Raw genomic sequence first — 13,625 nt, forward strand, 5'->3', positions numbered from 1 at the left:
GGGGTTGGAGGGACACCTCCAAATTTGCAAGGGGAGATATGTGTGTTTTGGGGGGGGGGGGGGGGGAGCAACCAGCGGCTCCGGGGTGGGGGTGCGGGTGACTTTTGGGGGCCGCATCCTGGCCCCACGCCAAGGGGGGGAGCCGTGGGGAGCGTGTGTATGTGTGTGTGTGTGTGTGTGTGTCCCGGCGGCGGGAGCGAAGCCGCTGGGATTTATCCCACCCGTCGTGTGTCTGTGTGTGTGTGTGTCCCCCTCCTCCTCTCCTGCCGGGAGGCGCCCAATCCTGGCCGGGACCGGGGTTCCCCCGCCGGTCGTCACGTGGGCCGGGCCGTACCGGGACCCGCCGTAAAGAGCCGGAGCCGCCGCCGCCGCCGCCACTTCCCCGGCGGGCGCAGGCAGGGACGCACCCACGGGAGACGGCGGTGGCGGGAGGGGAGGGACCGGGGGAGGGCAGCCCCTCTCTGCCAAGGGGTCCCGCTTGTTTTTTCCTGAGGTTTTTTTTTTCCTCCTCCCTCCCGCGTAAACTTTATTCTATTTTTTTTTTTTTTTTTTTTTTTTTCTTTTCCTGGGATTTCCCTGGATGGTCTGAGCGCAGCTTCATGCCCACCCGGCAATGCCCGGCTCCGCTCCCGGCCCGCTGCCATGTGAGTACCTGGACGGGACGGGGGGGGGGGGGCCGGGGGCGGGATGCTCTTGCGATGCTCCTCGGCTTGAACCCTCCGTCCGTCCGGAGAGGCCTGCCTGAGGGTTATTTCGCTTTTTAACAAGAAAACGGCAGCGTTTGGTGGCTGGGGGACACCGGGGATGCCCGGGCGCCCGAGGGGCCGCCTCCAAGCTAGCAAGGTCCCAAGGAGCGCTTCAGGCCCGACGGTTGAAAAAAAAAGGCTTGGGGAAAAACACTTTGGGGAGAAAAAAAAAAAAAATGTTGTTGGTTATTTTTCGGCCCTTCGGAAGCGGTGGGAAGGTGCCCGCGGGGCCGCTGCCCGTTTCGCGGAGGTTATTTCTCGCCGTGGCTCGGCCCGGCGCCGCGGGTTTCCCCAGATGAAAGTTTAAAAGGAAAAAAAAAACCAAATTACAAATGACGGCCCCCGCTCGAGGCAGGGAAGAAGCGCTTTCGGGTGCGAAGGGCCCCGGGCCGGGGTCTCCCGGGCTGGGCCGGGGTCTCACCCCGCGGTTCTCGGCTTTTCCCCCCCCAGGTTCCTCTGAGTGAGCCCCTCGGCACCGTCGGGGCGCAGCCGGCCGGGCCCTGAGCAGCCGCCGAGGACGGACCATGTATCAGGGTCTGGCCCTCGCCCCCAACCATGGCCAGTCGGCTTATTCCCACGACTCCAGCAACTTTCTCCACTCCTCGGCCGGCTCGCCCGTCTACGTGCCCACCACCCGGGTACCCTCCGTCCTCCAGACCTTGCCTTACCTACAAGGCTGCGAGCCTCACCAGAGCCACCTCGCCAACCCCCCGGGCTGGGGTCAGAGCGGCGGCGAGGCCACCGCTTTCAACGCCGGCAGCCCTCACCCACCGTCGGGTTTCTCCTATTCGCACAGCCCCCCGGGCAGCAGCCCCCCGGGCCGCGACGGAGCCTACCAGGGGTCCCTGCTGCTGGGCGGTGGGGGCCGGGAGCAGTACGGCAACGCCTTGGTACGCTCCGTTAACGGGTCCTACACCGGCCCCTACCCCGCTTACGTGACCCCCGAGATACCGCCTTCGTGGACGGCCGGACATTTTGAGAGCAGCGTGCTCCACAGCCTGCAGACGAGGCAGGCGGCTTTACCCGGCCGCAGGTCCACTTTCGGTAAGCTCGCCCCTCACCGTCGCCTCGGGGCGCCGAGTGGGTTTCCCGGGTGGGCGCCGTCTCCGAGCCGTAGCCTTCCCGGTGGGTTGATGGGCGAGCTGCCCCGATGGGAAAGGAGGGGATGATTTTAGCCAGGGTTGGAGAGATGGTCTGGGGGGGGGGGGGGGGTGACCCTGGACAGAGGTGTGGGGGGACGTGGGGGGGTGTGACACGAAGGGCAAAGACCACGTTTCAAAGGAGAGCAATTCCCCCGCAGGACGGAGGAGCAGAGGCCGTTCAATCCCTTCCCCCCTTCTACTCCCCCGATATCTCCTTCCCACAATATCGACTTTGTGCCTGTGCTTCAATACTTACCCTTGTTGTTTAAATTAGCGGGGCAGATTTATAGCTCCCTCCCTTTTAAGTAATTTATTGTGGTAAATGAGTTTATATTTGAACAGACTCTCGGGCTCCTAATTCGCCTTCGCCCGAAGAGCTCCGCAGCTGCATCGCTCCGCGGCCTTTGGAGAGACACTGAAACGCACTCAGGCGTTGAACAATAAACCTCACTTCCATTCGTTTGCATCCACACCGGAGAGTCCTTTTAAACCAAGCCCCGGGCAAATAAAGTTTGGGACTTGATTTAAAAGGACTCTCCGTGCGCAGGGTTTATAACCCCGCGGGTATTTCACCATCCTCCTCCGGCGGTGGTTTGCAAAGTCCTTTAAAAGCCACTTCAAGATCTCAGCCGCGTTATCATCTTTACTGCGGTGAACCGAATTATCTTATCTTTACCCCAAGAACAAAGTTAAACCAGGGAAGCAACATCCCCCCCCCCCCCTCCCCACCGAGCTGCCTCCCCGGCTCGGCTTTTCCTCCCACGCCGGAGGGGCTCGGGAGCGGTTTCTTTCCAGGATTTTCTCTTTGTCTGGGAAAAGCCGTTGTTTGTGCGGGAGGGGATCGTCCCGGTCCTGCCGAGGGAGGTGATGGCGCAGAAATCACTTTTGCGCTTTGAATTTGGTAGTTTGGGACCCGGAACAGTGACCGCCGTCCTCTCTGCCGTTTATTTTTGCTCTCGAATAGTGTAAACCGCTCTTAAGTAGCGTAAACTATTCTTTTTTCATTTAATGAATTATTGCAACTTTTTTCTTTTTTTACTTTTTACATTTTATTTTTATTTTCTATTTGCCCCTTTTTAATTTTTGTTCTTTTCCCTATCTCTTTCCGTTGGATCATTATTAATACGATCGAAGATTTTTTTTTTTTTTTTTTAAAAAGCGCGTATTCTTCGGAAGAAAATAACATTCCAGGCGGAGAAAGTTATTTCAAAAAGAGAGAAAAAAGCGGCAGGAGGAAAGACACCGACTCTCGATCGAGGGGTCTCTGGGTTTTGCTCCGGGCTGCCCGTTTACCGCGGAGCCGCGCTCGGGGCAGAGACGCACCGGGGACGGTGCTCGGAGCTGCCGGCTCCGCGGCTTCTTCCCGGAGCTTTCGGGAGGGGGACAGAAGGGAGGAAAAGCCTCTCTAGCAGGGCTTTGGGACCGCGGTTGGCCGGTGATGCTCTCCCGGGGAGCCCCCGGGCGCCCCGCGGCTGCCAGCCCGGCTTTGCTCCATGGGCAGCCCCGAGCCCTTCCCCAGCCGGATCATTCCCACTGGCCCGCGACTAACGCTCCTTGATGGAAAATCAGGAAAATCGCCCCATTTTGCTCCCCTCTCCAATTTATTTTTGCAACCTGGACTGCGCCCGGTGCAGGGATAACACTGCGCTCTCCTGCTGATGGGTTCCCTGCCCGCTCCCATCCCAGGGAGACCCCGGCCACGCTCAGTCCTTTGGGGTCTTCTGGGGAAAGGATGGGGGAATACGCAGCCTTTGAGCAAAATATTAAAAGATTAAGGTGTGGAGGGAATAAAGGGGTTTGGTCCACACTTTGTAGGGTGGAGGTAAACTCCCCCCCAGGGCAGAGATTGTACCTCGCAGAGGAGTAGTGGGGCACAGAGAATTAGGGACCCTCTCCCACAGGGTCCCCGTGGGCAGCCCGGCCCTGGGTGACCCTGTCCGGTGGGGACGGCTCCTGACCTGCACACCTTGGATATCTCTTCCAGAGTACCTGGAGGAATTCCCCGGGGACGGCCGGGAGTGCGTGAACTGCGGGGCCATGTCCACGCCGCTCTGGAGGAAGGATGGCACCGGGCACTACCTGTGCAACGCTTGCGGGCTCTACCACAAAATGAACGGCATCAACCGGCCGCTCAAGCCGCAGAAAAGGCTGGTAAGAGGGGGAAACCCCACAGGGATCCCCTGCTTCACCCAGGGGGTGGCTGGAGGGCAGGAACCGGGGGGCTGTCACGGTCCCCACGTTGTTGGGGGTCTCTGTATTTGTCTTAGGGCCTGTTTGACCCTCGGTCCTGCCAAAAATAAAATGCCATCGGCGCTGGCAGGAGCCCCTTGTTGCGGTGTAGAGCCTGCTGGGGTCAGGAGAAGCAGAGCGAATCCAGAGGGATTGCTGCCCCGATATGGCTGGTGGGCAGCACGGAGACAGGGCAGCCGGGACCGGAGGGGTCTCGGGACTGCACGGAGGGGCTGAACCGCAGCCGAACGGGGGACCGATCAGCCCTGCCTGCGGCCCACGGCTCTGTGGGCTTCCCCCGGCTCCATTCCCACAGCAAGCCTGTTGCTTTTTATTCAATAATAATTATTATTATTTCCTAGTTCTTCATGCAGCCACACATGGTCTAGGCAGGGTAGTAGAACAGCAGACAGGGTTGATCCTGAGCTGGCCCAGGCAGGTTTGCAGCTGCTCGCGATGGGAGCAGGATGAGGCCCAGTTCCCCCGTTGCCTTCACCCTCCTGCCGAAGAAGGAAATTTGGGGTTTGGTAGTTCCCGGTTTCTCTGCAGGTTAATTCCACACACACCCCCCTTCAGTGTGATATTGGGTTTCCTCCAATTGGGATCCCATCGTGAGAGAGGAAAGGCGCCTCGGATTTTTTTTTGTAGCGTCGCTTTGGGATGTTTAAATTTGGTGGTAACAGTTTTGGTTTCAGAGCCTGTCATCAGAAGCCGTCATTACAAACAGGATGTTTGTTGGAGCCGTGCTGGGGAACAGCTGGGAGCTCCTTTTGCTTTCACTCAGGGTGTATTCCCGCAGTTATTTTTCTACATTGCAAAACAAATTATTAGCAATAATCCAACAGCGACGAGTTTCTGTGTAAGAAAACCATAAAAAAAAAAAAAAAAAAAGAAGGCTGGGATTGAGCAAGACGTTTCATTCTGATTCTGGTCCCAGAAATCTGGTTCTGGATTTGCAAAATGAAATGAGCAGCGGCTCCGTGGAAAATCGCTCCATTTTGTTCATCGCATCAAAATCGAGGCATTTCTGTGAAACATTTAGCATTATCTGACAGGATTTGCCTGCCTCACCAAACCCCTCCTGGTCTCCTTTAATGTAATGACATTAAATCTGCACCCCGGCAGTGGGTTCTGGTCGCTGCTGCGCTGCAAATCTCAGAGTTACGCTGCTGATTTCTTCAGAGCAAATACCAGCCGTGCAGAGAGAGAGAGGTGCAAACCAGTTTAAATTTCAGACTGGTATCAAAATGTGGTGCTGGATGAATTTCCAGGGGTTTTTTTTTTGAACAGCTTTTCCCCAGAGGAATTGGAGAGGTCTTGCTGCTGTTGAGTATTTTATTTCAGCGCATGGGAAGGGAGATTGCTTTGCGCTGCCTGCACCCCACTTGGGAACCCCGAGCTCCCTGCCTGCTCCTCTGTCATTGCTGGCAGAGCCCTGTACGTAGCACCTGTGAGGCATTTTTCGGCAAACATTTCAACAAAGTTTTCCGGTGGAGAACGCTCGTTCGCAGAATTAAGACCGTTTCCCAGGGATGAGCAAATCTTGAAGCATTTCCAACCTTTTATACTATTATTTTGGTAATCAATACTATAATGATAAAGCCCAGATGAAAGAGCTGATTCTTTTTCCCGGGAAACGTTTCAATAAGGTTGAAATACTTGAGGGGATTTTATTTTATGGATTAGGAAAAGGGCTGCAATTGTGCCTTTCCATCCTGACTTTGGAATGAAACATTTCAAAATCTTGGATTTTCCCAAGGGTTTGAAATGTCATGTTGCAACAAGTTCTGCCCCATCAGAGGAAGGGGGATCCACTGGTGATGGTCAAGAGGGTGCCAGGCATACTCTGCAAATCCACCACCGAGGGAGCGACCTGCACCCCTGTGGCTTGGGATTTTTCTTCCCCCGAATGATTCCCATGGTGGGGGATGTCTTCCCTGCTCATAACCCCACCCGTACGGGCTGGGTGGGAGCAGAGCAGTGAACGCGGTGACACACCGTTGCTCTAGGAGCGATGAAATCGCCTGTTTCACAATACGGTGAAATACAGACACGGGAAGGAAAAATGGTTGCTTTTGTCCTTTACGTTACGACCTTTGTTCTGTAAGTAGATGCCACGCTGGGAGTTATTCTGACTTCTGTTTTCACAAAGCAAAGTCCCACTGAAAGCCCTGGAGAACGCAATGTGGCCCAGATAACACTGCGGGAATGATGTCCTGCAGCTCGGTAGTGCTCAGCCCGCTTGTGCGTGGGAGAGAGCAGGCAATAGTAGTGTAGTTTCCAGTTCATTTTTTGTTGCTTTTTTTTTGACATAAGGGCAACATCCTCTACGCAGCAGGGACAGCCGTTTTGCTACAGCCTGCGTCTGGCTTCAAAGCGCTGCGGCTTTCGGCAAAAAGGATTTATCTTAGAGGAGGATGGAGGCAGCGCTTTATTTTAGGCAGTATCTTTTCTAGCCAAAGTTTCTTGGCACGTTTCACAAGATGATACCTTAGACCCAATTCTAAAAGCCAAGTCACTTTTACCATCCAGGAGCAGCCGAAGGAGGTGGATGGCTCCATCCTTGCGCATGCAATTCTCCCGTGTTAGGAGCAGAGCTGTACCGCGCGGTCCAGCACAGGGGGGCAGATGCTCAGCAGCTCCCACACCATCTCGAGTTGAAGGACTAACCTGGAGCTGAGTTTTGCTGGTTTGGCTCAGGGGGTATTTTTTCAGCCTGTCCTTTTTCAGAGTTTGCAATGCATAGTGCATTTGGTGCCACTTTTGGGCAAGGTGGGGATGGGACTGATCACAGCCCTGGGACAATCTAACAGGACCGTAGAACCGTGCAGCATTCATGGTGTGTGCCTTAGCTTTCTGTTGGCCATCAGTTCCTTCTGCTCCCCCATCCTCCAAGGTGCAGGTTTGCCCAGAGCCATGGTAACAAAGGTAAATCTCAGAGGATGCTGCCGCCTTTAGTCCCGAGCCTCGGATCTGCCGGTTTGCAGGAGCTGAGCTCGGGTATCTCAGCACACTTTGCTGCAGCCTCTTTCCTATCAACACTAGGTCCCCTCTGTCCTGCTGGCAAGGGGAACAGAGAAGCACTGATTGAATCTGGGGGTTCAGAGGCTTCTTTTTTTCCTGTGAAGGCCTGTGGTTTCATTTCCACCTCTGAAAAGGAGGTGAAGCAAAGTCTCTGATGGCTTTGGGCTCCCTCGGAAGGACCTGCCCTGCTGGCTCTGAATTCTTCGGGCTCTCCAGGCAGCGCTCACACACAGTTGATTTGATAGGCACCAACTTACCATTCCTTGAGCTTATCAGCAGCACTTGGCTGTCAAGCCGGGTCCGTGAAGAGTTTTTGTTTGAGTGTATGCTGCATTTGTATAAATAAACACTGGAGCACAATGTTGAAGTCAACAACTTCCTAGACAAGGTCAGAATGGTACAAAGGCAGCTGGGTGGAGGCAGGCAGAAATGCATTTTCTTTTAAGGGAACTGCTGGGAAACCAGCAATAATGTATTGTACCCTCGTCCTTCAGTGAGCAACAGTAGCCTTGACTGTCTCTTTCTTGCTAAGCTGGCAGGTTGTGGTGCAGGGCCAGGTTCTCGTGGGGTTTCAGTTGTAATATTTGGTCATGGAGGATGGTTTCTGCTCTCCCTAGCTGTACGAGGAGGAGGCACCCCACAGTATGAGGTGCAGGAGATGCAGAAGGCACGTGCTGCTGCCCCAGCAGGTTGCGAGGCAGTGTTGGCAGGGCAGGCAGAGCTCTGGCGGGGCTGGCATTGCCCTTGGGCCACCGGAGCCACAGGTCTCATTGCCACCTCGTCTGCAAGCTGTGGACAAAGCGTTGTATGAAATAGGGACAGTGTGTCCCTCCTTCCCAGGGACCTGCAGTGGCCCAGAAATCTCGGGGCTTTCCAAAGGGCTTTGCGTTGGCCTTCCTCCATCCGCAGGCAATGACAGATCTCACCAGCCCACGCCGGGCACAGTTACCCCAGGGCTGAGTGCCTCCAAATTCCCCTCTGCACCCGTGGCAGGAGCTGGACCCCAGAGCCGTTGCACCCATCGGGTGCTCGGCACGTCCTTCTGCTCCCATCTGGGCTGAGGTCCCTCCTGGTTGCAGGGATGAACAGCACAGCCCCGGCAGCTGAAAGGCTTTAAGGGAGCTCTGTAGCTGCTGCGGGATCTTGCTGTGACACCATGTCCTATATTAGGGACGAGGATTGCTGTCCCCTCCTCCGTGCCAGGCTTGTCAGCTCACACCTCGGTGCATTATTATTTTTGCCTGGTGATTTCTTGAAAGCGAAACAATTTCCAAAGCAATGCTGTTATTTGCAAATAGTTGCTGAGACCTCTTTGCTGAGCAACAAGTGAATCAAAGCTTGGGCATGTCACTTGTGTCTCTTGAAACTCAAAAGCTGATCTTTATTTGACTGCTAACTTCGTAAAAACATTTCATTTTTATTCCTACTCTTCCCACCTCATCCATCATATTCCTCAGTCATGATATCAAGCAATAATGAAACAATAAACAAACAGGGAGTTCTCTACTGCCTGCATCACCTATTGTCTGCCTTTGAGAGGAATCAAAGTGATTTTTCTCAAGGCTGAAGAACATATTCAAACACCTGGATGTGGAGAGCCTGTGATATTACTTATGTCACTGGTATCTTATACTTAGTGAAGTCTTTTATTAAAATAGTCTCAATACCTAGTGTTAAGAGACTTTCAAATGAAATGCCTATTGAGCTGACAAGTCTGTATATAGAGACTTGTGAATTTTCCAGTGGCTTGGAGTACCGTTGTCAGAAATGAGTTTGCTGCTTCTGCCAGAATATTTTCATTCTCCATTTGGAAGTATTAACATTTCAGAGCCAGCAATCACTGCAGTCACAAAATATGTCATTAATTAATGTTTGCACGGTGTTTCTGCAGCCTGTAAGAGAACAGATTATCTGCGAGACGTGCAAAGAATAACCTCCCTGGTCCCGTCATGGGCCACTTCGGTTTGGTTCTGCTCAGTTCAGCCAATTGATTCCAGTTGTCTTAAACCAGAGATTAACTGGGGTGTTGCTAACTTTAGTGGTAGTTCTGAGTGCAGAAAAAGAGAAGAGTTCACTTAAAGCATGAGGAGTTTTCTTTGTGCACTTAAAGCCTGGCTGGCATTTTCCATTTCTTTCTCCATCTGAGTGGATCTCCTGGAGGAAAGTTCTCTGTGCTCTGAGTCCTGATCAATTCCAGCAGATTTGCTGGAAGTTTGTGAAACGAGCTGTGAGGATATTTGCCAGGTTTATCAAGCTCAATAAAAAAAGCACTTGCAAATTAGAATGATCTCACTTGAATGTAATTTCTTTGATCTGAATTTGGCTTTTGTGTGTGTTTCACATTTTCCAGGAAATCGGTGTAATTGGAGATTTTCTTTTTATATGACAGGAAATTTCCCAATTAATCATTCCTATGTGTGCACTCACGTGTTTGTTTGCTTGTTTTGAAGTCTTCATCTAGACGTGCTGGCCTATGTTGCACTAACTGCCACACAACCAATACCACCCTCTGGAGAAGGAACGCCGAAGGGGAGCCCGTCTGCAACGCCTGCGGCTTGTACATGAAGCTCCACGGGGTGAGGAGCGCGTCCGCACCGGGAGGGACCCTTTGGGTGCTGGGATCACCGCCTGGCAGGTCCGGGATATTGGGTCTGGCGGGACCAGCCTCTAGACTGGACCCAGGAGAGCCGTAACCCAATCCTGACTCCTTGAACAGTGAAAAGCTCAGTCTACTAAGGTTCTCCAGAATAAGGCTAAGGGGGTACTGGAACACTCTCAGGAGGTACCTGCATAGAGGAGAGATTTCTGGCGCTGGGTGGTTCTTAATTAGGTTGTTTGCCAAGTTACTCGCCAAAAAGAAAGCTTACCAAGCTCCAGTAGCTGGAGACTGAAGCTCCCCAAGCCCAGACTGGAAACAAGGAGCATATTTTTCTAGATGTGGTCATTAAGAATGTGTGAAGGATGCTAAGGAGTCCTCGTGAAGGCTGGCTGATAACTTTTATCCACTGAGGATGGGAACTGTTGGTAACATGTCCATCAGCCAAAGAGGAGACTTCATCCCTCCATACAGGCCTCTGCAAACTTCTGCCTAAAGGTTAAAGTCTCTTTATCCCATGACCGTTCCCTCTGAGCCATGTAGGCTCTCAGTCTGTCAGTGTAATTTAATAGGGTCCTGTCATAAAGGTCACTAATAAATCAGGAAAAGGAAAATAGGAAATAAAGGAAAAAACAAAATTTGTGGGAAAGCCTTAGCTGTTAGCCTTATACATCTTCCAGCCAAGGCCTGTTGCAGAGAAAAATAGAACTTAGTGAAGGACAAGGACTTTAGGTGCTTTGCATGAGCTACAGCATGTAAATAGGAGAGCAACACGTGTGTGGGAAGGAGCTGAGTAAAATACAGTATTAATGATTCCAAACTTTATGAATGTCAAGGTACCACGACCTCTGGCCATGAAAAAGGAAAGCATCCAGACGAGGAAAAGGAAGCCTAAAAACATTACCAAAGGCAAAACCTCGACAGGTACAGTGCAGCTATAATCTGTCATGGGGGCTTGGGGCACAATTCACCTCAACATGTCTTCTGCAAGAAATTATCATAATTAGAAAATAACATTGTGATTTTTTTTTCCCTGGTGATTGCTTTAGATGTAGAGCCTCTATTTATATGTAGACCTTATGTGGAAGGAGGATGCTGGGTGGGAAATCTCACTGCTGAAATCTCACCTAGCTCCAGCCCAGCAGTGCTCGTGTTCAAGCAGATCTGGGCTAAACTGAGTAATGGGAAAAAACAGGGCTGGGAATGGTGTATTAAAGAGTCGAGGGGAAGGTATCACGACACATTCAACATTAGCTCACTCAGCCTGTACCAGGACCAGCACTGCCAGGCTGTGAAAGGCCAGCTCCTCCTTCTCCATCAGCATCTTGGCAGCCAAGTACAAAGTCTTATCCTGGCAGAGATGCGGTGGAGAAAGACAACAGTAGAGTCGTGCCATGAGATGTGATGGTAGCCATTAAAATACAGATTTTCTTAGAGCAGATTTGCACCTATGTTGCTTCACCATCTTGTACCAATTGTCTTCCAGGGTCTACGACTTCGGCCACTAACTCCCCTTCTTCCATTACGAACTCAGACAGCACGGTCACTTTAAAGTCAGAGCCCAGCGCGACCTCGCAGTATCCCGGACAAACCATCGTGTCAGTGTCCCAGGTAAGGCACAGGGACCCACAGCCATCGCCTGCTGGGGCGGATGCTCCACGCGCCTCCGTCGTCGTTTGACCTGAGGGGCCTTGATGAGGCTAAGCAATTAGTTCATTGCATTGGGGGCCCCCAGCCTGATGGACTGCCTCAGACCGAGGAAAGCAGGGAGCATGAGCCGAGACGTTGCGGACCAGGAAGGGTTCCAGCCTGTTTGCTCCCCATCAGCTCTTCCATCTTGCACTGGTGAACTGGGAGGTCCAAGCTCTGCTGCCGCGGAGGCGATCGGTTGGCGACCTGACTTTGGCACAGAGCTGGGTTTAATTCCCATCTCCTGCCACGAAATCCTGGGAGTTACAATCCTGTCGAGTTGGTGGGATGAGCCGAGGGTGGAAACCTATGTAGCTCCCAAGAAAAGGCTCCCCGGGCATACGTTATCTGGGCTTTATAGCCCTGAGGTACTCAGCACTCACAGAGCTGTAATGCTGTCAGAGACCCCAGATTGCAAGGCTGTGCTTCTGCCCTGAGAATTTCTTTAGGGCGGGTTACTATTTTGTCTTGGCAGAGGAAAAAAATGGCTCTAAATCAACCCGCACATCAAAATTTTCTGACCCAGCACTATCTTTATGCTGGGTCTAAGCCCTCCCCAAGCTGGACATGCGTGCACGGAGGGGAAGCTCAGCTCCAGCACCCGAGCTCCTGGCGCAGCGCCAGCGGCGCTGTATGGGAGAGAGGGTTTTTTGGCTGAAACCGATAAATCTGATTTGTGCTGCGCTCTTAAAAAATATACACGCGCCTAGAGATCTCCAAACTGGACATGTTTAGCCAATAAATAAATGCAGATGGGCCCCAGGATGCGTCCTCCTCGCTTGGTCCTGGGGATGGAGCACCCCTCCTGCCCAGCTCCAGGCTCCTCCAAAGGGCAGCAGTAGCATCGGGGATAACCCACCCTGTTCATAATCCATCCTAGTCCTACCACCAGATTACGACAAGGGGGAGAGTGACCCGTTGGCTAATAACAGGCTTTCTAATGACTTTCTGCTTCCCTCCCCGGGGCAGGCGCAGAGCCAGTCGGATGAGGCGCTGGCCAGCAGCCATGGCGAGTTCAAATTCGAGCCTGAGGACTACACATTCTCCCCCACCACCATGGCCCCGCAGCCCGGGCTGAGCGTGCCGCTCCGGCAGGACTCCTGGTGTGCCCTGGCGCTTGCCTAGAAAACCCCCAACCTCCAGCAAAAAGCCTCAGGACCAACGTTTTTGGCTGGCCCTGCAAACGGCCGATGGGCAGGAGGACGGCTTGCCCCAGCGCTTCGGGACTGTGGGCTGTCAAGCCGTGGCCACAGGACAGGTTTCTCTTGGAGGATGCGCATGGAAAACGCTGGCTGGATGGGACCGGGTTGGCACCGGCTCCCCAAAAAGCTCATCCTTGGCAGGAGCAACCCAGGGTTGCCTCCCTGAGGCTGGAGCCCCGGGGCCGCCTCCGTTTTCCCGGGGAAAGCCTTCCTCCTTTGAGATGAAACCAGCAAATAAATGCATCCCAGAATCTATGTTTATTCGCAGTGATTTCTCCCTCCTATGACTCCTCTGTGTGCAATTTATTCCACTTTCCAATAAAGACTGTAATAACATGGCACCAAATAACTTAATTTTATTAAAATGTAAACTGTGTGGCCTCCCTTATGTTTTATTGGCCACAACAGGAAGAAAAGAGGAAAAAAAAAAGCAACCGTTGTTTTAAACATTTACTGTTTTATATTAAAAACGATCATCTCTATAGAGTGTTAGCTTCTGAAGCGTTTAGCATATCAACACTGAGCTGATGAGTCATACATGAAATAAACACACTGCTCTTCCCTTTCCAGCTCCAAACAAAGATTTTTTGAATATTATTTTAGGCAAAACACATGACAAGAATGGTCAAAACCTCCCAATAATAAAAGAATACCGAAATGCTGTTTTTCTTTTGTATTTCCTGATTGTTTTTGATATTGCCAACTCTGAGCATTAGAAAATCAGAAGTTAGTCCTCCAAAAGTTAAGAGAAAGGTTTGAGGGACTGAAAAATAAAGGATGTCTTGGAGGTATATTTGTTTGCATCCAGCTTTGGGGATGTTTTGAATGGAGGATTTCCAGTTTTCAGCCATGCAGGGCAGACATTCCTTTTTAATTATTTTAACAAAAGCCAAGCAGAAAATAATTTCTTGGAGCTGAGCTGTAGCAAAAGATGGTCAGTGATGCAAAACCTACATCACACTTCCAAAAGCTGGCAACAGCGTGTCTCAACAGCTTC

The 13,625-nt window shown here is 52.2% G+C and overlaps 1 protein-coding gene across 1 annotated transcript; it reads left to right on the forward strand.

Annotated features, from left to right (window-relative positions):
• The first annotated feature begins 251 nt into the window (after nucleotides 1–251).
• On the forward strand, nucleotides 252–13,290 carry GATA5 (GATA binding protein 5). The gene is made up of 7 exons (XM_069803769.1): nucleotides 252–644; nucleotides 1,197–1,790; nucleotides 3,873–4,039; nucleotides 9,592–9,717; nucleotides 10,574–10,661; nucleotides 11,224–11,348; nucleotides 12,396–13,290. The coding sequence occupies exons 2-7, from the start codon at nucleotides 1,271–1,273 to the stop codon at nucleotides 12,549–12,551; spliced, it is 1,182 nt and encodes a 393-aa protein (XP_069659870.1). The 5' UTR covers nucleotides 252–644; nucleotides 1,197–1,270; the 3' UTR covers nucleotides 12,552–13,290.
• The last annotated feature ends 335 nt before the right edge of the window (nucleotides 13,291–13,625 follow it).

Source organism: Haliaeetus albicilla, chromosome 2 (genome assembly GCF_947461875.1).
Source record: "Haliaeetus albicilla chromosome 2, bHalAlb1.1, whole genome shotgun sequence".
Lineage (NCBI taxonomy): Eukaryota > Metazoa > Chordata > Aves > Accipitriformes > Accipitridae > Haliaeetus > Haliaeetus albicilla.

What these genes read in the sequence shown, in the direction of transcription:
- GATA5 (XM_069803769.1), top strand. Translation starts at nt 1,271, where the DNA reads ATGTATCAGGGTCTGGCCCTCGCCCCCAACCATGGCCAGTCGGCTTAT. An exon ending in CGGCCGCAGGTCCACTTTCG is followed by an intron (nt 1,791 to 3,872) that starts GTAAGCTCGCCC and finishes TATCTCTTCCAG; the next exon opens with AGTACCTGGAGGAATTCCCC. An exon ending in CCATCGTGTCAGTGTCCCAG is followed by an intron (nt 11,349 to 12,395) that starts GTAAGGCACAGG and finishes TCCCCGGGGCAG; the next exon opens with GCGCAGAGCCAGTCGGATGA.